The sequence below is a fragment of the Neopelma chrysocephalum genome, unplaced genomic scaffold, assembly GCF_003984885.1.
Source record: "Neopelma chrysocephalum unplaced genomic scaffold, ASM398488v2 Primary Assembly neopelma1_133, whole genome shotgun sequence".
NCBI classification, from domain to species: Eukaryota; Metazoa; Chordata; class Aves; order Passeriformes; family Pipridae; genus Neopelma; species Neopelma chrysocephalum.
This window is the reverse complement of record NW_020897795.1, coordinates 1,050,492-1,075,732: the sequence shown is the minus strand read 5'-3', so window position 1 is coordinate 1,075,732 and position 25,241 is coordinate 1,050,492. Positions and strand designations below refer to the sequence as shown.

Here is a 25,241-nt window from a genome sequence, read left to right as displayed (position 1 = left end):
AAGTAGAACCCTCTACTTAACGCTAATATAATCAAACCAATGGTTTTTCTCCCCACACCAGTTATAAACATGAGCACACAAAACTGAACTGTTAACATAGTACATTTTTACACATACAGACCTGTATGATTTGTTGTCAAGTTTGCTCTTGTTGCAACTATACGTTTAATTTCATTGAGGGCACTGCTCAGTTCGCGTGATCTTCTTTTATTTTCCTTTTCAGCATACAATAGTCTTTGCCGAAGTTCCAGAAACTGGCTTTCATACGTGTCTAAGTCATTTTCTGCAGTGAGAACATAATTTCTTTTCAAAGAGGTAATTTATATGATGGAATAAAGCTAAAGAATCGGAGACAGTCCAGAAGATGACATCACCAGAAGGGCATAAACAATAATAAATTTTATTCATGCGAAGAAGTCTGGAAGAGTGTTAAGAAGGCGCAGTTTAGGGAGCACAGCTGGGTAAAGGCTTTCATTGAAGACAAAATCAAGAATAACAAATCCACAATAAGGAAAAAGTCAGCGCAAGTCTGTGAGTTGCAGGGGAAGGTTCTATCTGGTAAGGCAAACAATGTTTTCCACCAAGCTACAAGTCTTGATGACCCTTGTCACATTGGAAAATATAATTATGTAACAGTTTGTGTTTTTTACCAACCACTCTTAAGACCAAAATGTAGGTATGTAGTCTTCATCTATGACTCAAAAAGTGTCTGGAGCGTATTAACAACTATTAGAAAGACAGTTACTCGAACTCCTGGATATATTTAATCAGATAACAACTGAAACTGTGCTCAGGCACAAAGGATACCTTCATAATATAGAGCCCACCTTTGATTAAATACTCAACAATTACAACAACATTAGAAACACTGTACTCAGTCACAGTTATCACACACCTCTGCCGTTCTGCACAGTATTCTAGGATAATATCAGTGTTATGTTTAAAGAAGATCCACTTTCCTAAGAAGGAGGTGATGTCAGAACTTCTCAGTTATCACAGATGGTATACGAGATTCATATCTGTTGGAGCATTCACTGCCTCACTGTCATACGAACAAAGATTGTTAGACTTATTAAAATTAATACAAAGCAGCACTTCAATAATGTCACCCACTTTGCAATAGAGAGTAAAGAAAGTTGAAGGAGAATCCTGATTCATTTAAAAATGTTTTGTAATGTTGCTTCTTTTAATTGTTTGGTTTGATGGGGTTTTTTTAGTTAAATGCTGTTATTTAGACACTTCTCCAATTCTATCTGTGGACTCTGCTGAGTCCCATCTGTGGTAGGCCTCATTTTCTAGGACCCAGCATTGTCTCTCTGAAAAAGTGAATTCCTGGGAATTCTAGCCTGTAAAAGAGACTAAGATCATAATGGACAGGTAATACAAATTTGTGAGGATTTGCAGAGGCATTTCAAACAGAATTAATTTGCGTTTTGGATAAACAGGGGCTTTTATTTGCAGTAAACACAAGTTCTTAATTTAATAATTAAATTTATGATTTGAAGACACTGAAGTTTAAAACATCTAGGAAGAAAGTAGTTAAAAAAAAAAAAAGAAGTAAACGTATGATCTGTATTATCATTATTGGCCTCACTAAAATCCTAAAGTAGGTTTAGTAAAATACCCATAAAATGAATGCTTCCTAAAATTTTCTGACACTCTTAAAAATGTTTTAACTTGCAAGACAGGCATTCATACCTATGAGTATTCTGTACTATGCAGCTGTGAATGTAAATTCATCATTGCTGAAGGAAGGGGGAAACTGGATTATTTCAGCTGCATGCAACAAGGGACTTCTACTTTATTGAGGTAGGTTTCCCCAAAAAAATCAGTGAATAAATTAAAAATAAAAAAATGGAAGGTCAAAACAGATTCAGCGTCTATCTTTAAACAACTTAAAATAGATTAAAATAGATTTCCAACAGAAATCTCTCATGAAGCATCAGACTACAGAGCTAGAACCCCAAAGAAGCTAAATTATTGGAACACCTAAGAAAGATCCCATTCATCAGCTACCATATAGGAATGCACTTTCTTATTTATGCTTTTCTTTAGTAGCTCTGTTTCCAATGCCATAATCCAAATCCAACCTTTAGCTTTTTTTCTTTAGAATATACACAAATAAAAAGAAAACAGGAGGTTTAAGCTGATTTAGGTGATTGATAGATATTCATTATACTGTTTTCATAGCAAGAAAGTGATTCCAGATAGAACATCAGCATATATAAACATAGTGGAGATTTATCTTGCAATTTCAAGACTAATTCAAAGGTGTAAATTAGATATAGTAATGAATGTGCATTTTTCTTTAATTTCCAATTGCCTTTATGAGGAGTTACCTAATAAAAGCACCAAGAAAAAGCGGAGGCTTAACTTGCAGTAAAGTTCCACGTGCTCCTGGAAAGATGCAAACAACAAAGAGCAAGCCCACAATCTTAGGATAAATACATGGCATCACAGGACACAACTTACTGCTTCTGAAAATGGAATCGATCATTTGGTAATGGAGGTGCTTTATAATTAAATGCTGGAAAGTTTTTTTCCATTGACATTTCCAATGCTGTAATAGCATAAGATTTTGTCACATCAAGTTAAAATTCCCCTCAGTACAACTGCATTGTAGAAGGAATCAGTAAAGAAATTGCAGATGAATTATATCATCACAGTCAGCCTCTTCACAATTCTTTCAGCTACGCAGTGTCAGTGTGACTCCAAACCACAGGTATCACTACTATGCTGAGGTTTTGGCAAGCACCAACCAATTGTAGTTTTATTTGCTTACTTACAGGCGAACCTACTAAAATATCATAGATGCCTCTGGCAAATAAAAGGTCAATACTCAGCTATCACTCAGTGCACCCAGAGAAGATGGTATTTGTAAATCAGCCTCATCTATTTCTTCAGGCCAGAACATTACACTTTTAAGTCTTTCAGAATTGAAGCCTCTGTTCAGTTAGGAGAACAAGACTCTTAATAATCACTTATCTCACTTGATTTTGATAGCTGAGGAAGCAAGGGTTTGACAAAAGCAACATAATATTCACTGACCCTTAGCAAAGGATGAATTTATTATAAAAATATATAGTTTGAAATAAAACACTAAATGGTCCAAGTGTTACTAGAGCACATGTAAATGAGCAACACTATTACTTAACCCTTGGCAAAAAATGTGTGTTTGGAAAGCAGTATGAAGCTAAATACTCTAAATATTTGAACAGTCATTAGGTTTAAATGAAGTGTGTATGTGTAAAATGTTGCTCCTTTCTACATAGAACTAAAACAGCTGCTTGCAATCGATTGCTTAGAAAGACAAAGGGTGTTTTTACAAACATGGCTCTCTGACAGGGAGGGCCAGGGAGAAGAAGCTTTGGACATATCATGAAACACTCTGTGCCCAGCAATAGCCTAATGTGGCAATGCTTTGTCTACCAATGGTTCTATCAGCAACAAGGAACGTCAGAATAAAAGCAGAAAATAGCAAGATGAGGCCCCATGAAATAAAAAAAGAAAATGAAGGTAAAGGCTTGGTGAGCTACTAGCCATGGGAGGAAAAAAGGACCCAGCCAGCAACCAGACACAGTGATAGCAGTCAAAGGTTTTGCAATGAATTTTTAGCTCTACTGTAGCATTTCCTCTGACTGTTAACTACACACTTTTTTATATTCTTATGGCTACTGTAATGCTCAGATAGCAACACTTAAAATGGTTTTCAATGCAATCTTGTGTCATCTCCTAATGCATACATATATATACTTTCTGCACTGGAAATTGAAACTGTTTAGAAACAATACTAATCTCTAAAGCAAATAATCATTCTAAAAGCTGACTGAGTATTTCTCTTCACTCCACATGCACACACTTCCTCTATTATCATAAGTGCTTAGAGTTTCATTGATTATTTCTGGCAATATCTAAGAGCCGTGGAACAATTCATAACTATCTCTTCCTAGCATTCAAAGAGAAAAGAAAATGAAAAGAAAATTGGGAGTGGCATAAAGGAGGGAAGAAAGCACTCTAAAACCTAGCAGGGAGTCTTGTTCCTATTTTTTGATTACACGCTACACTGTTTATTGTACTTAAAGACTCTTTCTTTTAGTAAATGAATTTTGGTTAATGTCCTCAAAAGAAAATTATATAAGCACACCAACTGCAAAAGTTCTTGTCATACTCCGTGCTTGGACCCACTGCTCACTGTTCAGGTTAATGAAGCATATTAAACCACTGAGATTTAATTGCACTAATAATAGCAGTTTGTTATCTCCCTGTAACTGATCTAAAATGGATCCTTCTGAGTCTTGTTACATGCTTTGCAAGCTCAGGTTTTCTTCTCTCAGAGTAAGGAAGGAAAAGAAATTGCCCAAACAATGCCTCTGTCTTGGGTCAGAACAGCCAGTTCTTATGCAAACACTTAAATTCAACAATGTGCATTATCTTTAAATATTTTCTTTATAGCCTTGCAGCACAGTACTATTTGTGTCTTCCAAGACGTCAGGGACAGCCAAGAAAAACTACCATAAAGTCAGAAGCTGCTTCACCTACACCAGGTACATTCACCTGTTACATTTAATGTCCAGTGACATCAAAGAAAAGCACTGTGCCAGCAATTTGGGGCTGGGAGTCAGAGTTAAGGTTCCTCTGTGCCTATAAAGGGTGTACTAGGAACAGAATCAGAATGCTTTCCAGTATTAAAACAAACACACACCTTACAAAGTTAAAGGCAGATCAAAGTTAATAACTGAATTTTGAAAAAATGTACAATTATCTAATGAACATGGACTATCTATTGGGTTTGGCATAGAATAATTTTTACTGAATCATTTACATGCTGTATCTAATTGAAAGTAGCTTAGCAGCAAGCAAACTTCTTTCAAAGAAAATACAACTTGAGCTCTAATAATATTTTCCTAGATGTTGGCAAACAATCCTCATTTGAGGTCCACGTCTTTTACTGTATTAGAATGTAGTGAAAAGTGATCATAAAACATTCAGTCAGAACATCACCATATATGAAACCAATACTAAAAGAAGTGGAAAAATAGAGAAAATTAATGGATATTGCATGGTGTTTGCCCACAGTTGGTACACTTTGGTTTTAAGGTGGTACTCATTCACTTCAAGCAATGACTATTGCCTTGTTCCGGTTGGTATTTTAAATATTTTTACTTCTCTGCATGATGTAGCAATTACTCAATTATACACACATTTAATTAAATGCCTAGCCACTAACTAAAGTATTTCTAAATAAAACTGTGTTTCTCAAGACTCAGTGTACAACACTGGGATGTCATATGCTTACACTTGTTTAAGTACAGGCTGTGATGAGACAAAGAGAGGTCTTAAATGTTCCATTATCCCTTTCTCTATGAAAACCAATAGTAACTATCCTCATTTTGTACCACAGGATTTATGACTCCGTTCCTCTATTCTTTAGGCACTGTCCTGCCTGTAGTAACTGCAAGAAGCAGCAGGCTCTTCATCCAGTAAAACTACACAGCTTTTCTAAGTCTTGGATATGAATTTTGATGCAAAATTTTGGATCAGGAAATACTAAGTTTAAAGTCCCGTTTGAGGCTGTTGTATGTTGGGGTTTTTTTAATGCCTAAATGCAGGACTCTGCAAAGAAACTGTGCATTTCAGCCACATCCTGACTGCATGTTGGGGCAAAACCTGGATGTGCAATAACCTCTGTATGCTCTCAGTGCCACTGGAAGGAAATGTACACATAAAAGGAAGATGTAACCTACCAGTCAGCTGGGACAAGTGGAAAAAATAGTGGTTAAACACAGCCTAGCAGTCCTTGAGAAGGCAGGAAAATTGGCTTCTGCACACAAATCTGGATAAGCTATATTGGCTGAAATGAGAATGGTGTAATTCAAGACTCCTTATCAAATCTGTCAATATGCCCCTATTTAATTGAAGATTTGAGCCAGAGTGTGCCAGTTGGGTCTGGACAGGAAACCTGCAAAGAAGTCCATCACAAATGACCTGCACTTGGCTGCACAGCAGGAGCAGGGGCTGGCCAGGTGAAACAAAGCATCACACCATGGGCAGAGGATTACTGGAAACAAATGTGCAATCAGCTGTTTGGGCTAGCACGTGCATTACTGTATTTCAACTGAAAAAAGAACTACTTTTATCAGAAATACCTCTTTAATATTTTGTACACCTTCCCCTAATTAAAGGTTTTGTGAAGCAAAGAAAAAATGTATACGTTAAACAATTTGATAATCCTTAAATATACTTCTGTGAATGCAATCACATATGAACAGTTTCTCTCTTGTTTGCCCTGTCTCAAAGGAATAACTAAAGAAAGTGAGGTTTCACAGTGTTTGACTCAACATGTATATATTAACATGCCTAGGTTCTTGTGATATCGTATTTCAGCATCACTTTTTCCTAAATTCCTGTCAAAGCTTACTTTTAATTTACTTGGATAAATTATCCCACAAATTCAGGTGAAGAGGGCAGCAACATCTTACAAGTCAACTCAAAGAGATCTAATTTTGTAACCTTTGAAAGCAACATGAAGACTCACTGCTATGAGAGATGATATGATTTACCTCACTGCTGTGACTTACAAAAACTTCACTGTTATTCAGCACAGATACCAAAGTTTCTTTATATACAGGAATACTGTTTTCTCTGAAGAAATTTTAGGTAAGTTCATAATGAGTTTATAATGTATTTTTGCCTTCTCCTTTACCGTTTTTCATGAGGGGGGAAAATTCACTACCTCCCTACACTTAGACTTTTAATGAGTTAATATTTACACGGGAAACACTACATATATTGTAAGTTCTATACTATTCCTCATAACTAAAAATCTGTATTAAGAGTGTTTCTATGAGAGCAAATAATTTTTGGTCAGGTGAACTACCAGGTGGATTGTAACTCAGTTTCACAACAAGTAGAAACATCGGCATCAGCCTAACAACAGCCTTTTCTGTCCTCAGATAGAAACTGTTTGTCTCAGATAGGTTTTGCCTGGGGCCTGGGGAGGGACCAAGAAGCTCATAGCAAAACCATGCAGGACATGAAGCAGGTATTGCTGCACCAGTCCAGCTGATCACTCTCTAATAGCAGCCTGTGTCGGCAAGCTCTCTAGAGGATGCTGAAGGAATCACCACACAACTTTAGACACAGTATTAGGGTTTGCTGAAGATTTGGTCATTGCCCCCAAAATTACTTTTATCTCCTTTTTCTTTTCCTGGCCACAAAAATATCAGCATTTTTAATGTGAAATCTCTGCTTATATTTATAAAGCAACGGAAAAAGTGATTATAAAAACATCTTTGTAAGGATAAAATACATACCATAATATCCACAATAGCTGAAGTCTAACGACATTGGTACATTCTGATTTTTCATTTTTAAGCGAATGGGTGAGGCAGGAGCATCTTTCCTACTATGCCAGTTTGAGCTACTCATACTTGAGTTCAGTCTCACAACTCCAAGTCAATGCTCAGGCTGCACATAATAGTCAGAAGCAGCACCAAACAGCCAATTATTCACTGCTGTCATTGACAGCAAACACATTTCAACTCAAATCTCTCAAACTATCTCTAGTATGAGGTGTTTCAAGGTCATTGGCATTAGCTATTGATTTTTTATTCGCACAGAATTCAGGACAGAGCTAATATCTGACTTAACACTTTAAGCTAAAAGGGCTGAAAGGCTCTGAGACTGCGGACAAACTGAACAACATTTTACAAGGCTTTTATGTACTTTTTATACTATGGAAGTACTCAAAACCACCAGCCTTCAGCTAGGCTGTCCTATCCTAGTTGTACAACAAAGATTATTTGCTGTCCCAACGTCACTACAATCCAAGAAACCACGAACTAGATAAAAACCTGAGGGAATACTACAGACTACTTAGTGTGATAGACTGTAGTCAAAAATCGAGAGCAGCCAAAACATGTCAATGGACAAAGTGGAGAAGGAAACTGAAGTAAGAGGAGATTTAACAAATGTGTGGAAGAAAATGAGCCAGAAAACAACATTTGACAAATGAGTGAAAGAGCTGGGAGCTGACAAGCTGTGCAGTACTTGACCTCTCAGTAACAGGTGGGCTAAGTGAAAAGGGTACTAGAAAAGAAAACACACAACGCAGTTTGAGATGCACCAAAAGGGGGAACTGCTGTAGTGCTCTAAGCCTGTCAATGGAGAGCAAGTTCAGCAGCGCAGAAGGGAAGAACAGAAGTTCAACAGCATCTAAGCAGAGATATCTGCTTGTTTTCAGAGCAAAGATTAATTTCTAACCATCTTCTCAAACAAATACCCTTTGACAACAATAGAACATTAGTTGGTTTGCTCCCAATGCTTCTCTTTCTGTGGAAAAAGGTAACAACATATGGCTGGCTGTTCTTGGGGTTTTCCAGATAGAAGGCTTCAATCTTCTAACATTGCTTGGGAACAAAGTGAACAAAGTGTTTATTTCAGTGAAATAAAGATAATACAAAGTCATTCACCACATGCTCTTACTTCCTCCTTTAGTTACTAATTAACTATTTACACATCTGTGAGATTTACCAAGCTTGAGAGAACATGCATCTGAACACTACATATTTATATTTCTAATAGTTAAAGGTTTGCTAAGAAAACAGGTGCTGATAATAATAGTAATTAGGAAAATTACACCATCTGAGAGGAATTAGTTACTCAGTTTACTGTGGAGGAGGAGGCAACTGTAGAAAGAGAAAGTTAAGGCACAACACATATACACCACAACACATATTATCACTCTTCCCCAAAATAAACAAACAAACCCCTAAACAAACAAAATAACCAAAGCAAGACAACCCAGCATGGAATGCCATCAGAGAAAGGCCAAAAAGAAAGTGAAATGAAAATGTAGTGTTAGTTATGAGAAAACACGAGTCACAAAACAACATGAGAGTAACTGCAGGTTGGACAAATGCTTTCCTTCTGACATCTCCTGGATCTTAGTTTCTTAAGACACACCCTTTTACTCCATTTCTCCTCCACTCCTAGCAAGATTGCCACTGAGAAAAACATGAAGTGTTCTAAGATAAACAACCATATAGTTCACACGAAATGCTAAAAGGCAGGAGGACTAGCACTGCCTCAATTCTATTCAATATGCCATCGTGGGGCCAAGTTCTCTACTCCCATTTCTATTTGTTACAGGAACAACTAATATAACAAATGAACAGCTAGCTGGAGTTCTGTGTTCATCCCAGGAATTACTGATTGATTTATTCTAGTTCTTCTGCATCTATAAAACCAGACATATTCTAAAGGTGTATACAGGAAGCTCTTAAAGACCCATTCTCTCTCCCTCACCCCAAACCAGCCACCCCCTCACCCATAATAATTCATGTCTACAGGCCTTAGAGGTACTTTTTGGAGAGATCTTCTCATTTATTTTTGGAAAGCACCATTGGTTTTATCCATCCTATGTTAGCTTGGAGAATCTGAGACGCGGCTTTTGGTAGATCTATGTGGCATGTGCCACCTACATAACCTATTAAAAAGACATTGTGTCATTTCAAAGTTTATTTACAGAGCATAAAAATTCAGGTATTTTTCTCTGGAATGTTGCGTTATGACTGCTGGAAACATACATGTGGAAAAGTGACTGTACGTGAGGCAAAAATGAAATTGCAGAATGGATAATGCTACTTTGCTCTCCATAATTAAAATCAAAAACACTTAAAAAGCGACAGCTACAGCAATCACCTTTGGACTTTTCTTCCCATCTTACCGCAAGACACTTGCTAGGAAAAGAGTTAGAAAAAAAGAAGGGGAAAAAAAAGTTTAGAAAGTTAAAAGGAAACTTTTATTGTCTCCTAAATTTAGGGGTTTATTTTTAACAGGACACGTGTGACTACTCAAGGATCCAACCCTGTAAGCTGTTACGCAGGTTTGCACCTGGGCGCAGGTAAGCCGTGACCCGAGGGAACAGCCCAGACACGCGGCCAAGCCCCGGGGCCACGGCCGCTGCCCGGACAGCCGAGCTGAGCAGGAATAAGGGGATGATGCTCCCTCTCCTTCCCTCCACGGGGTGCCGAGCCCCGGGGGTGGATGGGGCGACCCGACGCCTTGCACGCCGCGACCTCCCGCCCGCGGCATCGGCGCACCAAAGGGAGAGACGCCAGCGCCGCGCCGCCCCCGAGAGCGGGGCAGCAGCAGCAGGTGCCGCCGCGCCGCCCTCCCTCCGCTCCCCGGCTCTCCCTCTCACCTCGGCTGCCCTGCCACGCCGCGAACCACAGCAGGGGGAAGGTGGCGCCGAGGCACAGCCCCGTCAGGAGCTGCCCGAGCCGCAGCCGCATCTCCCGGCGGGCGCTGCCCCACATGCCCTTCGCCCCGCAGCCGCATCTCCCGGCGGGCGCTAGCCCGCACGCCCTTCGCCCCGCCGCCTCCGCCCGGGCAACGCGGGAACGGGCGTGTTCGCCCCGCCCTGCGCCGGGGTCCCGGCCGTGCCCTGCCCCGCTGACCCGCCAGGCGGGGCCGCAGTGCCCTCGCATCGGTGTCCCCCGGGGAGCGGGGGCCCGTCGGGAGGGACGCGAGGTGCAGTGGGGACGCCCGCTCCTCCCGCCGCCGGGCTTTCCCGCTGGAGGCACCGGCCTCGTGAACGCCAATTCCCGCTGCAAAACCCTCCGCTGACATCAGCCCTCCCGCTGCTCGGACCCACACTGGAAAACCTCTTGACTGCGGCTGCATTTCCACCGCAGAAACGCCTCGGACCAGCACTTCGGCAGGTGCTGTTTAACCAAAGTCGCAACACCGTAGTGGTTATCAGTATTTTGCTCATTTAAAGCCAATGGGCCATTTGCTTGCATATTGCTTATAAGATCGTATCAGGGAGCCGAGCTGTAGTGTAGAATTAATACATGCACTTAGCACAGTCTCAGGATCAGGTAAACAACCAAAGGTTTTCAGTTCGCCTTTAAAGAAAAAGCAGGGCAAGCAGCTGCAAAATGTAACATTTTCTAATGCACGCTGGTAAAGATATTTTACTTCAGCCATCGTCCATTGCTGCCTTTCTATTATGGCAGGCACACCTCTTTTCCTTTTTAGGTCTTCAGCAATCCATAAGCAAAGAAAAAATTACTTCACTGTTTATAATACACCCTCTATAATATAGTTCATGAAGAGAAGGGATAGCTTATTTACCAGGATTCCTGGAACCTCTTACAGGAACACAGTTCTAGTAGAACCACCTATGTTTTATAAGAAAAAGTGCTCCTCCTTCTTATACCTGATTAGCAGGTATTTGGTGGCTCTTGCTTTGACATGTTCTCTCCCTGCTCACAAATCTACCCTCTATTGATGAAATCTACCCACCCGTGATGAAGAAAATACGATTTCTTGTTCTCTGATGCAAACACCTAAAGGACAACTTCAGAAATCAGACTGGACTTGGCTATCTGACAAAAGCAGGAAGCTGTTTGCTATCTAATCTGCTACCTACTTCCTTAATGTATTATTAACATATATAATTCATTACCTTATTTACCCAAAGGATATAGTATTTTATATAATTTGTTTTTGAAAAATATGCTTGTATTATTAATACAGTGTCTCTTCCCTCATTTTCTCTAGTTGCTTACTTAACAACTTCATCTCATTTTATACCACACCCCGAAATCATAGTGTTGTGTAAAGAAATCCTACAACACTGGTGTCCTGACAGACGTGCTGGGGTCCTAATGTCAATGCTGCCTTTATGTGCCACTCTTTATACCACCAACAGTAATAACTATGTCTTTTTTGGAAACTTAATTTTAGACCCCCAAAACTGTATATTGCTTGTCTGGCAAGGTTAGTGTGACCTTCCTGTGTTTGAATTATGATATGGATGGGTTTACTTCTCTGTTTACTAATTACTTTGACTTATAAGTGTTATTATTCATTAATAATGCAGGAGACTGCTAGTAGCCTGCATCAGTGTACAAATGGTGAACTAAAAATCTGAGTATTGCTCCATAAATCACCATGAAGTCTCAAGTTAGACCTCAGTATTCCTGGCCAGTACTCATTTGTTCTAAGCTTCCCTCTACATTCTGTTTCTGGCTGTAGCTTTTAAACTTTTACTGAAGAATCTTCTCTCAGCTACACTTTGAATATGCATTTATAATTGTTCATATTAACCAATGCAATCATGACTCAAATCTGTTCTCCAATTTCATTTTCATCATCATTTCCCTCTCCCAGATAAAAAACTAAATGCTCAAGGCAGTAATTTTGATGGAGGATCAAGGTCGATTTTGAGACATTTGCAGTAAAATAGAGATTTAGAACTAAGAGGAACAAACGAACATTAAATATGTCACAAGTAATGAATAAAATGCCTTTTAATTGACTGGTTGGTGTTCTGTTACAAAGCCAAAGGGAACATGTAAAGGATGTAGTGAAGCAGGAGCGCTGCTGAAGATAAGAATAACAGAAATCTAAACCACACTTAACTTTAGCTTATTTTCAGAGCCAGTAAGAAAAAAAAAAAAGCAAAAACTATACTTCTAGAAACTAATAAACATACACACTGTACAGGGAATGTCTGTGGAGACTGTAACTGACTGCATTAGAGGTGATTTATTAAGGCTGACTCCAGAGTAGACACAGTTAATCAGCCCTGCTGAGTTGTGGTGATCATTTACTTAATGCTGACTTCATAGACTAGCTCATTAACTTACAATGAGGTAGTGCATTAAGTGTTCCTCAAAAAAAAAAAAATCCCAAAACCTAATGACTGAAAGTATCATGAGCTTCCATCTGCATTGGGACCTACTTGCAAACAGGCTCCCTTATTTGCTTCATGCTTTCCTAGCATCTGTCTCCCGGTGCTCTCTTCATATGTTATTTCACATGCCCAAGAACTGTGTACAACTGGAATAAGATCTGTTGGGGTTTTGGGGGAGTGTTAAATGATTCAGTGCAGTTTTAGCTCCCATCAGCAGACTTTGTATATTTTTGGCAGACTGATCATCTTTAAAAATACTCTTTAGGAGAACACATTGCTGAGTGACCTCTAATACTTAACACTAAGCAAGTGATTCAGTAGACTAGTTCCACTGAGGTGCTTTACCTGCAAGAGAGAGTTTCTAGGCTTGTCCTTGTGCTTAGTAACTGAATGTCTTTTCTTGCTCAGATGATTGTTTCACATTTTTGATACTGTTCTCACAAATCTGTATGTAAGCAAGAGTAGAGATATGAAACATTAAAATCAATATTTGACCACCAAGCAATGGGTTATTTTGAATGTGGGTTGCAGCTGTCCTTCATCTACAAGGGTACATGAACAAAGAATAACTACCAGTAGCAATACGTAATAGTTGCTGCCATGGAAAGTTTTCTAACTGCACAGAGATCCAACTGATAGTGCTGGTTTAAGTCTCTTTTTATTTGCCCTGCTGTCATGTAAGAAATGTGATTTTAAAAGGTAAATAGTAGGTCACGATCTTTACTTCAGCCAAAGACTCTGTGAAGGTAATACTGGAAGGCAACCACTGAACATAAAAAGAGAAAGCTAGAATTTATTTTTTTAAGCTAGTGCATTATATTATATTTAGATTATATTGATGTCTTAATATAATCTATGAATTGGCTGAACATGATGGTACAGGAGCATCTTGCATGATTCAAGTACTAACATTTGTGTAAAATCAAACATGCTTGATGTTTTGAAAGTTATAAAAAGCTGTGAAAGAAACTGTCAAAAAAGCATGCTTTAATATTTTAAAATAAATTAATTCAGGTGATTATGGATTTTAATTTAAAATACAGATTTAAAGTGAAGAAAGCATCATATGAGCAAAAAAACCAGTATAAGCTAAACTAAAAAACTTGCATCTCCTAAACTCTCACATTTCAGAAGTGCTTAATTTAAAGCAAGACCTTAAAAATTGTCAAGCTTAGCTCAACAAATCTAATTATATCACACAGAAATGTGGTGCAATGTATTGTCAACACCAGGTACTCTACACATCAATCCTGGAGACCAGAAGCAAAGAAAACTGACTGGGAAAACAATAATCCTGTAGTGTGTGTATGTATTGTTACAGTAAATAAAAATAGGAAGCAGAACAAATTCCAAAACCTGTAACAGAAGTTAATTTGGTTCTTAACAATCCACACAAAAAAGGAATTTCTATTTAAGTGTTAATATAATGAAAAAATATTCATATTGATATGAAGCTATTTAATCCATTAAAAGATGCACTGGAAAGTGAAACCCTTGAAGCAGCAGGAAGGTTTTAGTTTGGTACACATCAGCAAAAGTCTCATCAAGCTAGAAATTTTCCTGTGTTGTTTGTGCAGACCCACGCTTTTAAGGATGCACCTGCTGCACTTCCTAAAATTCCAGTAGCTCATGCTTCTAGTGAACTATCTCCATGCAATCCATGCGTGGGCATAAGGACTGACAGGAAAGACCTGACCACCCCTAACATTTCTTCACGTTGTTACAATTCTTCTGCCTTCCCAACATCAAAGTGTAACACCCCGCTGCTGCTGAAGCCAGGATTCCCCTGACAACAAACTTTCATGTTTAAATACCGCAGCAGCAGTGCTCTCCCAAATTATCAGATAGGAGGTATATCACAATCTTTTTTTCCAGGATTATTTGCTTAGAGTTGTTTCACATACAAGCTAGGTGGGAGCTGTAGCTTACCCAGGTCCTGCAACACAGACAAATTTATTTTTTCCAGTTTCTTTTATCAGCTCTTAGGCACTGGATCTTTGATATTTTTTCAAGATATTTTACTGGTTTTTGGCTATCTTAGACCAACTTATATGCGGGTAATGCAATAGAACCATGTCATCCTGTCACCAAAAGTAAGAATACTTTTCAATGGAGATAAATACTTCAAAGCTTCTTTTCATTCAGTGCTCCAAGACTTTGAAAGTCATACTGTTCATATAAGAAGTTACACTGCCTCTTAATGTGCAACATGCACCACTTCTTCTCACAGTTTTTAAGAATAAGATCTGCAAACAATTGAAGTTCACGCAGCAATGATTTCCCCACGTGAAACTCTGCACCCCTCCGAGTGTAAAAATCCAAAGAGAGGACGCCAAACATGTTGGGCCACCCTCTGAAATCCTCTGTGGGACACAGGCCACCAGACCTGCTCTGTGGCTTTTGATTTTGTGTAAAAGGTACTCCAATTTCCACACATCAAAAAATATATCAGAATGTGGTCAAGCAAGTCTGTCAGCTCACTTTCAACACGCCAAATTTTGCATACAATTCTGCTGTGTTCAACCCCTGTTTACTGAAATAATAATTAATATAATGGAAGTAGTGACCGGAACTAAATGGAACACAGGCTGAACCTCCATTCAGCAAAGGCAAGGCAGGACCCTTGGCAATGCACCTCTCCTTAAAGTCATCTAGCCCAAATGTTGCAAAATGTTTAATATGTAAAAATTTTCTTATGAAAGGATGTTCTTTGATGTTTGATTTTTGTATACTTTCAAGACTAATCAACAAGAAGGAAGATTTAATCTGTGAAACAGCAGCTAACGAGCAAGCTCTAGGTGATATCCACGCGTTAGAAAAACAAATTACTTGTTGGTAGAATTGCCTTGTTAAGGTTTAGGACTGGACATGCTTCAATGGTCTCAGACCCAGGGGGAGGTTAACAGAACTCGGGAAGGATGTATCACTGACAGTGGACACGAAGAATGCAGGATTTATGGCCACGAGGACATTCGGCAGAACTCCCGAGATAAGGAAGAAACTAATAAACCCAAGTCAGCAACTGTGGTGGAATCAGCTCCGACTGGGTAAAAGGTAATTCCCTCATGGGGAGATGGGAACCACCGACTCAGGGACCCCCGACCCAAGAAACCCACCCACCCAAGAGAAGAGAAAGACTGAGCATGGGGACTAATTAGTATGAGAAGAGAGAGAATAATTAACCAATAGGAGATAGAATACTAATTAATAAACGAACTGCTATGCAACTTGTAGCCAATGAACACTAATTCCTTTGTTTGCTAAAACGTATAAACAGCAAAAAGTTTTGATAGATGGGGCGCTCGATTTGTGGAATTCCACCGGGCGCGCAGGGTTGAACTCAGTAATCCATGTCTCTCTGGAGTGTGTAACTACTGGCTTGTTGCACACCGGGTGAGGAACCCGAACTTTGCCGACAACAGCGGCAGCCCCGGGAGGGGCAGCGCTCCCCGCCCGGCGGGGCAGGAGGCGGGCGGGCGCCGGGCGAGGGAGCGGGAGCCCCGCGGGGCCGAAAGGGAACCATCTTCCCAACCGGCACTTCCGCCCCGCGATCACTTCCAGGTCGGTCGGGCGGGTTCCGGCGGGGAATGCGGGGACCGGCCGGGCGCCGCCGGGTCCCCGCCGCGCCGTGAGGGGCCCGCAGCGCCCCGGCCGCGAGGGGGCGCCGGCCGGGCGGGCTGAGGGGCCCCGGGCAGCGGCTCCCCGGGCACGGCGCGCTCGGCCCCCGCCAGGCGCGGGGCTGCCGCCCGCGCAAGATGTGGGGGCGCCTCTGGGGGTTCCTGTACAACAAATACTTTCGGTTCTGGCTGAAGTGGGTCCTGCGGCTGCTGACCGGGAAGTGCGAGCTGCAGCGCGTCCTGGGCGACGCCGCGGCGGGGGCGCGGCGGACGCTGAGCGTAGGTAATGGAGGGGCCGGGGCCGGGGCCGGGCCGGAGCTGCGGGAGCGCCGCGAACAGCAGCAGAACCACGGAGTCGTTTAGGGTGGAAGAGACCTCCGAGCGCAACCACTAAACCCCACCACTGAACCACTAAACCCCACCACTGAACCGTGTCCCCAAGCGCCACATCTACACGTCTTTCAAATGCCTCCCGGGATGGCGACTCGACCACTTGCCTGGTCAGCCTGTCCCAGTGCCTGACAACCCTTTCAGTGAAGGCGTTTTTCCTTATTTCCAACCTAAGCCTCCTCTAGGGTTGGATATAACGACCTGAGGCCGTTTCCTCTTGTCCTGTCTCTTGTTCCCTGGGAGGAGAGACCGACTCCTCACCTGGCCACAACCTCCCTCCAGGGAATTGCAGAGGTTTCCCCTCCCAGCCCTCTGGTCTCCAACAGCTGGGAACCAGTGCCTGTCCTGAGTGCTGTGTGCATCCCTGCGTTATGTGTTCACTCCTCCCTTCATTTCAAATGAGAATTTTAAATCAGAATGCCAGAGCTAGTTTCCTTGCCTGCTCGCTAAGGTAATTCCAGTGTCTTGCAAAAAATGAATCAGAAATCGTATCTTTTTCCCCAGTCTTCCCATCGCTTCGTATATGTTTTTACCCACTAAAAAATTCACACAGATGTAAATGCATTTTTTGGGGGTGAGGGAGGAAGAGTGATTTAACTTAGAATTCTGCTTGTGCAGAATTTTGATCTGAACTAGCAATGGCAATTTAAGAAACTACTTAACATTTTTGTGGTTTCACAATAGCTTGCAGAAGTGACCTTTACACTTCCTTATTATTCGGTAATAAACAGAAAACAATTTCTGAAAATAGAAAAACACATTGAGACAGATTTTTGTTTTGACACCTTTTCAAATTTGTCTTTGTTTTGTACACTTAATTGATGTTTTAAAAAAATGGGAGTCTATTTTCAGCATTGTATTCAAGGGTTATAAAAAAAACCCCTATGTAAATTAAGACCTTCAGTTCATTTTAAGCTGTTTAGCTGTTCATTTTAAGATTGAGTAATTTTTTATTATATGTGTTAAAGGGATGCAAAATCCTATAATACTTATACGCTGCAAGAACACCTATTGTCAATTATTTAAAACACTTCAATTTAACTATGACGTCTTCTTTTTTTTGTATTGCAGAACGTTCACTGGAATCATCAAAGAATAAGGTAAGAGATTCTAGGGGTGAAACCTTAATAAAACCTTATTTTAGAGAGACATCTCTGGAAAAGAACATGTGCATTTACTTTTTGAGAGTGGAGCACTGTAGAGGAATAAAAGGCAGAGGGGAGAGAACAGCATTTTGGGTTATATGCTCGGGTTACTTAAGGTTTCTCCAAAATAACCCCATGTCCCTTCAAATGTTTATTTCCATTGAAACCTCAGCTTGGTTAGCTCTGTGTCTCCTAATTCTGAACCATTATTTCCTTGGCTGCATTTGTTTCAATTGGATTAGGAAGAACATGTTTCAATTCAGCAGTTGAAAGCAAACAAGAAGCTAGACTAAGCAACTCTCCAGCTTTTCATTTATTCTTTATGGAACTCCTGGATAAACATTGTTGTTTACAGTCTGAAAAATTTACAAATTATGCTTTTATGTAATTATTGCAGATCTTTTATATGCAATTTGAGCCAATTTATTGTAAACAATTGCAGTGAATTGACTCTTCTCCTTTTATAGTAAATAATATATACATGGCAGGTATACAGAAGCTGAGAAATAATAATGAGTTAGATGATTTCTGCATTCCTTGTGAAGTCATTTGCTGTGTTTACTTCCTAGGTTCTAAGAAATGCTGTACATGTTGAAGAAGCTGAAGTGGAGAAGTGTGTCAGAGATGTAATGAAAGAAAAGAGAATCGAACAGAGGGATACAGGGTATGTCTGGAAACTGAACTCATCATGGCCGATAACTCTCACTTCTCAGCATGTTCTTGCAGTTGCTTAATCTTATGCAATATTTCAGCCATTCAACACAAATATTTAGAATGAAATTAGAAAATAAGGTGTGGTTGTGTCCTCACCAGTTCTAGAAAATAAATTGCAAAGTTTTAATTGACATGGATTTGGGATTACTGCATCTCTATTTTGCAAGCCCCTTCTGTTACTCCATATTTGTAACTAATATGATTATTGCATAGATTGATTACAAGAGCTGTGTAATTGCTTAGATACATTTGAGAGAGCACAGTGATGCCTGATGAATGTTTGCATTTATTTGCATAAGGAATTAGCAAATGAGAGGGGAAAATTGTGAACAGTCAAAATTTTAGAGTTTGATGAAGTGCTTCTTTGAAAGTTTGACTTTAAGACTCACAAAAAATTTAGGGGTAGGCAAAGGTACAGGGGTCAGGATGATATATGGGGTTTTCTTGTGTCATAGCAGATTTTAGCTAATTTTGATTTATTTTTCTTCAATAATTTAAGCTAGGAGAGCCTGACTGCAGCACTGGAATGGCCTAGAGATTTTTAAAGTATATGAGATCCATGTGGTAGTGTAGTTAATGAGTATGCTATAGTCTGAAAGATAAACATTAAGCACTTCCTAATTCTAGTGTTTACATTGCATTAACATAAGAAAGGTCTTCTCTGGTAGTTCAAGCTGGAATTTATGGCTAATTAGGCCTGTTTAATAGCTTCTCTGTGGTGTTTTGTTATTATTTCAGGTTTAAGGCAAATCTGCGTATATCCTTACTGCAGATATCAGGTTATAAAAAACTGTATTTGAATGTGGAAAACCTAAGGAAGGTCCCATATGATTCGGAAAATGAAGAACACGAGGAACAGTTAATTGAGGTGAAATAATTTTTTAACAAAAGCTGTTTGTTTGGTTTTTTTCCCCTCCAAGTCGAACACCTTGAATGAACTTGTTGGTAGTATTCTTAGCAGCTGGCCTATTTAAAGCTCTTTTCTACTTATAAACTGCTAAGCCATTATAGAAGTGACACATTAAAATACAACTTCAAAGCAAAACAGATTAGTAAACTAGAGTTACTTGCACTGGAATTATTTTGTGTGAAATCAGACAACAGCAGCAACATGTAAGTAGCAAAATAGGTTTCTAATGGATCACTGAATGCTACTAAAAAGATATTCAGCCTTATGCATGTGTGTAACTTTGTAAACCAGTAACTACTGAATTAAAAAAATGTATTTTCTTATTACTGCATCCCTGTCAACGTCAAAGACAATGGTTTAATGCTGGAAGATAAAGATTATCAGTAATGTATTTTAGGTAACTATAAATAATAGCAACCAAATCACATATTGGTTATTTTAAAAAGCTTGAGGCTTTTTAAAATAGCTTCTACTGTGCAAATATATTAGTATGTCATTTTCTTAGCACTTCTTAATTATCTCAACTTGCTATGCAATAACATTATGTTATGCTGTGCATAACATTGACATGTTATGTATTCACTGAGAATTTGTATTTCAGTTTATAGCTGTCCTATCACAAAATGGTGCATAAATTAATTTCTAAGGTGAAACAAGTATTTCTTTCTTTAGTGTTGTTACACTCTCTTTGTCTGTGAAGGGAAAGTATCACATTTAATGTTAAATGTAGTAATTTTCGTCATTTCTGAAGTAAGCCATTGTGGCATGACTCCAGATTGCCACTAACAGAAAAGAACAGCGTTCAGATTGTATCCTGGTCCTTGGGGAGGGGTTTCTAACATGCAGCAGCAAGTGTTCTGAATTATGTGACTTAGAACACTGTAGCAGCTGTGTGTAACATGGAAGCATATTTGTGCAGCTCTGGAATTTGCTGATGCCTCACGAGAATCTGAAGGCCAGAATCAGCAAGCAGTGGTGTGACATCGGCTTCCAAGGCGATGATCCCAAAACAGACTTCAGAGGAATGGGTCTGCTGGGCTTAGTGAATCTGGTGTAAGTGAAAAGAAGTATTTAATGTATTTTCTCTAGTTACTGCTATCTCTAATAAAAACTGAATAGAAGCAAATAGAAACCATTAGGTTCTAAATAACCCAACATTTCTAGCAACTGCACATCTGTAAACATGTGGTTGGGTAAAATCAACAAGTGAGGGAAGGGGCAGAAATTTGCCCAAGACACCTTATCTTTTGTTGTCATATGATAGATTTGGTAGGTTGTAACTAACTTGTCAAAAGCCTTAAAAATTCACAAATTAATTATTGCAAAGAAAACCAGATAAGTTTACATATCTTGGCTAAGCTAATTTGTGGACTAGGGTGAACTTCATATTTGATGTTCAGATCACAATGGTTTATTTTTTTTTACAGTATTAGTTCATGCTGAGTATAACTTAATTTGCTACCTTTTCCTTGGCTTTCATTATGTGCCATTTTTCAGTACAGAGTAGTATTCAGCTTTAGTTTAGAGCTACATATTTTAATGTTGAACACAATGTTTTTTTATATGAACTTAAACCACTTGAAGATCCTGTTTTACACTGACAGGTATTTCAGTAAGCATTACACCGATGAAGCTCGGCAGATCCTTTCTCATTCAAATCACCCAAAGCTGGGGTAAGTTGCTGTATGATTTTTTCTGGCTTGTTCTGTGTAAGAGCTCATGTGAAGACTGCCAAGTATGTGCCCAGAAAATTAGGAGGAAAATATTTTTGGTTTTTTTCCATTAAAGAATGAAAAAAAGGACTAAAATAGAAAGGTGTGAGAAACTGAACACTGAAATCAGTTTTGGGGTGGGGAATTATGTGCAGCTTTTTTTTTTTTTAAATGGATTTGCTGGGACAGAAATGTTGCAAAATACTGTCTTTGGTTAACACAGTGAATGCCTTTAACATCATAGTTAGCTTTATTTCTAATAGGCTTAGATTAGATTTAGAAATTAATACTTATTTTTTGCCTTTTACTGATTATGTGTTGGGATGGTAGAGATTATCTCTTAAGGTCCTTTCTTTTGCTAGTTTTCTGTACTGTAATAAGTATATTCAAACAGATGTTTTGTTCAAATTTAACTTAGTTTTTGAAAGCTTTGCATATTTAAACAGTTAGTTAATTTTACAGGGAACTATACTCTAAGACCAGTCAAATAAAATAATCTGATCCATCTAGTCCCCTGTTAACTCAGTGACCTACCAAGAGCAGGAGACCTGCATGACCTTGATTGTAAATAATATTACCCTGTGCAACTAGGTCCTGAATAGGATATCTGAGACTTTTTGCTCAATTAAATCACCATACAGTTTACACAAATGAACTCATTTTTATTTTTCCTTCTTCCAAAACCACTTTAACTGTTCTTTAAGAATTTCTGTTGTGCTTTCTCTACCATGCAACAAAAAGCCAGATTTTTTTCAGCTTGAAGAGCTGGTTGCAGCAGCCATTCCATTTATACTGTAACTACATTTTTGACATGCAGTTTTTAATATTCCAGCAGATCTAAGGATTTCAAATGAGCAAGTTGAGGTCAGTGTTGGTGGCCTTACCATCTCAATACTGCCCAAAAATTGACTCTTACAGGTATCCTAAAGCAGACTGTTTCAGAGGAGCTTTTAAGACTTCCAATCCATAAGGTAAAACGAGCCCCATGATTTGTGTTGCAGATATTCCTATGCAATAGTTGGGATCAATCTGACAGAAATGGCATACAGCTTGCTCAAGAACGGTGCTTTAAAGTCTCATCTGTACAACATGGTCGCTGGATTGCCACAGATGGAGCACTTCCATCAGTTTTACTGTAAGTATCCTCAGCTCCTTTAGTACAGACTACCAAGGGGAGGCCTACAACATGGAGTTTAGGTTTTGGAGTGCACTTCCACTCTTCTGTCATTAGCCAGAGCAAGCTGTGTGTCTTTTTCTTCTTGGATTGGTATTGGAAATGCACCTGATGCTTAAACATTGTACTACAGAAATGTATATTTAAGGGATAATTTGTGTGGCTTTCTATATATTAGAGACTGCTGTTAGAAAACTCAATATTTGCAGATTTAATTTCTTTTATTAATTATTACAGCATCCAAAAGCTTGCTGTAGCTCAGGATGGGACAGTCCTTGTTTTAAGGGATGGCTAAGGGATCATTCTAGGACTAGCTAGATCAAGGCAGGAAATTGTGGAGGTAATTTTTGCAGATCTGTATTTTATTTTCTTCACAGGTTATCTAGTTTATGAGTTTGACAAGTTCTGGTTTGAAGAAGAACCAGAAAGCATTATGCACTTCAACCAGTACAGAGAGAAATTCCATGAAAAAGTTAAGGGACTTCTACTGGATTGCAACGTGATACTCACCTTACAAAATACAAAGAAACCATAAGTCCTCTGCAGAATTTGAGGTTCTGCATCAAAAATTGAATGATGCATTTGGATTGAAGTCTTGTGTGTTTCACCAAAAACTGTTTAACAATAGAACTTTTTTTACATTAAAAAAAAATTAGGAAAATTCAGTTAAGAAAGCTTGTACAATCAACCTCTGTTTACAGGTATTTATATGCTATTCTCCAAAGGGCAGCTTTTTAAGAAGGAAGTTAAACAAAAACCAGCCAACAAACCAACACAAAAACCAACCCACAAATCTCAAGAGCCTCTGGATCGCTTGCTTTCACTTTTTTATTTCTTGATGCAGGAACATGAAGCAGGTATTTCTGCTGCATCATGTTTTCTATGAATAGGTTTCACAGTTAATTATCTTTTAAAAGACAGTTTAAGTTCAACTTTTCAACTTTGAACTTAAATTCCAACTTTTTAATCTAATAGTTGAAGTTAAATTTGATTTGTAGATGAAATTCCCCTGGTTTTAGACTTCTTGTGTTCTTGTTCCATTACATGTCATTATCATTCACTAATCAATGTTAAATTTCTCTGTATTTAAGAGGTCCACGGAGGGGACATATTAGTCATTTATAATTTTGGAGAAGAGGCTTAATCCATCACCATATTGATGTACTTAGTAGAAGTTACTTCTGGCTAAGGAAGTTTTTTATCTGTGGATTCGTACCAGCCACTTCCTATGCTTAGAAGAAGTTTAGTTTGCAAAACAATTAAAAGAACCACAAGTCATCAGCATGAGGATAAGATTCTCAGGCTAAAGCTACTCTTTCTAAAAGTATTCCTACTGTAAAAATTTTTGAATCTTTATAATCTGACTTCAGATGCTCAGGATGATTGTATCTGTTGTCAGCCCTTTCTTCTAGCAGGTAATGGGGTATTCTTAGTGGGAAGTACAAGAGATCTAGTTTAGCCCTTTTATGAATTTTAAAGAAAAACCTTTATTGCAGCTGCAATCCTTATTTTGTGAAATTAAATTCACATCTGAGTACTAGCCTCTAACAAAGATGTGTTTTCCATGGAAGGGTGCAACTTTGATGTGTTCCTTAACCTTACCATCCTCAGACAATCTAGTCAATAGGACTTCTTGTCTATATTGTGACTAATTATTGCTTAGAGCAACTTTAAATGGATTTGGCATGACCATCACTTAATTTTCTAAGAACTACTATTAAATAAGTGCCTTCTGCTTTTTTCAATGTCTTTTATTTTGATTCTCTAACCAGATCACAGCCTTAGAAACTTGATTTATTTGAGAAAAATTCTTTCACCGTGTACCTAAATAGCTCACAGTGGCACAAAATTTGTATGCTAATACAAGCTTTCATCACTTTATTTTTTTTTTAAATCATCTCAGGTAAACTAGTTGTAGTCAGTGACTAGTCATGAAGAGATTCCTGAAGAATACAAGCATTGAACACGAGAAGGAACAAAAAAAAAGAGACAAATCCCTTTTTCTAATGAGTATTGTTACACTACATAAGTATGAAATATAATATGTAGTACTGTCTCTCTTGGAGATCATCAAAACCCAATTGGACTTGGTCCTAAGCAGCCTGTTCTGAGGGACCCTGCTTTGGGCAGGAGATTGGACTTCGTGATCTCCAGAGGTGCCTTCCCACCTCAGCAATTCTGTGAGTCTGTATTGTGTAACTAGTGACTTGTTGCACTGCATCCACCCACGTGCTCTTGATCCCTTAAGTGTTGGTCATCTCTTGCTTGTGGGAAAGCTCCTGGATCAGGGTAGACACTACATGTGTAGGAGGAGGTAACACAGTTCTGTTTTCTTTTTGTGGTACTTCAGGTGTAGATGAGAGTGTAACAAGTTTAACGTGTGCAGGGTGGAGAAGGGCTCATCTCACCTGTGTTGAGTTGGATGCTGTTCCACTTGAAAAAAAAAAAAAAGGAAAAGCACTGTGAAGATGCTCATAGGGAGAGTGTTTACGGTTATGCCCTGGCTTGTAAACCGAACAGTTCAACTGACCAGATTAGATACAAAACTGACCATGGGAAGCCCAGTTCTTTTGCTACTTCCAGGTACTTGGATCCTGCAATTCTCACCACTGAAAAGCTGCAATCCTGTGGAGAGCTTTCTGCGATTCAGGTCCTGCAGTGAAGCTCTGTTTCTCTGACCCTTGCAGACATTGGAGATGCCTAAAATCTGAGGAAGGAAGTGGAAAGTGGACTCCTTCCAAGTATGCTTTCTAGCCTCAGCTTCTGTCGAGTTTGTCTCCATTAATAACTTTTGCTACTGCTTGTAGATCTCCATGAGACTGACTGAATTTCAGAAGTGACCCCAGTATGTTTAGCAGCAGCAGGAAAAGAGA

General features: G+C 39.2%; 2 protein-coding genes across 2 annotated transcripts in view; one reads left to right on the top strand and one right to left on the bottom strand.

The window, feature by feature from the left end:
* Window positions 1–10,295, bottom strand: part of MGAT4D (MGAT4 family member D) — a 35,119-nt gene extending 24,824 nt beyond the window's left edge. The window contains exons 1-2 of the mRNA XM_027698848.1: window positions 10,205–10,295; window positions 122–283 (exon numbers count right to left, since the gene is read on the bottom strand). Coding sequence (XP_027554649.1) covers window positions 122–283; window positions 10,205–10,295 — 253 coding nt within the window. The remainder of the gene's footprint in view (window positions 1–121; window positions 284–10,204) is intronic.
* Window positions 10,296–16,403: 6,108 nt separating this feature from the next.
* On the top strand, window positions 16,404–24,915 carry ELMOD2 (ELMO domain containing 2). The gene is made up of 8 exons (XM_027698854.1): window positions 16,404–16,606; window positions 17,785–17,813; window positions 18,428–18,522; window positions 19,311–19,440; window positions 20,402–20,535; window positions 21,087–21,155; window positions 22,196–22,329; window positions 22,746–24,915. The coding sequence occupies exons 1-8, from the start codon at window positions 16,462–16,464 to the stop codon at window positions 22,901–22,903; spliced, it is 894 nt and encodes a 297-aa protein (XP_027554655.1). The 5' UTR covers window positions 16,404–16,461; the 3' UTR covers window positions 22,904–24,915.
* Window positions 24,916–25,241: the final 326 nt, after the last annotated feature.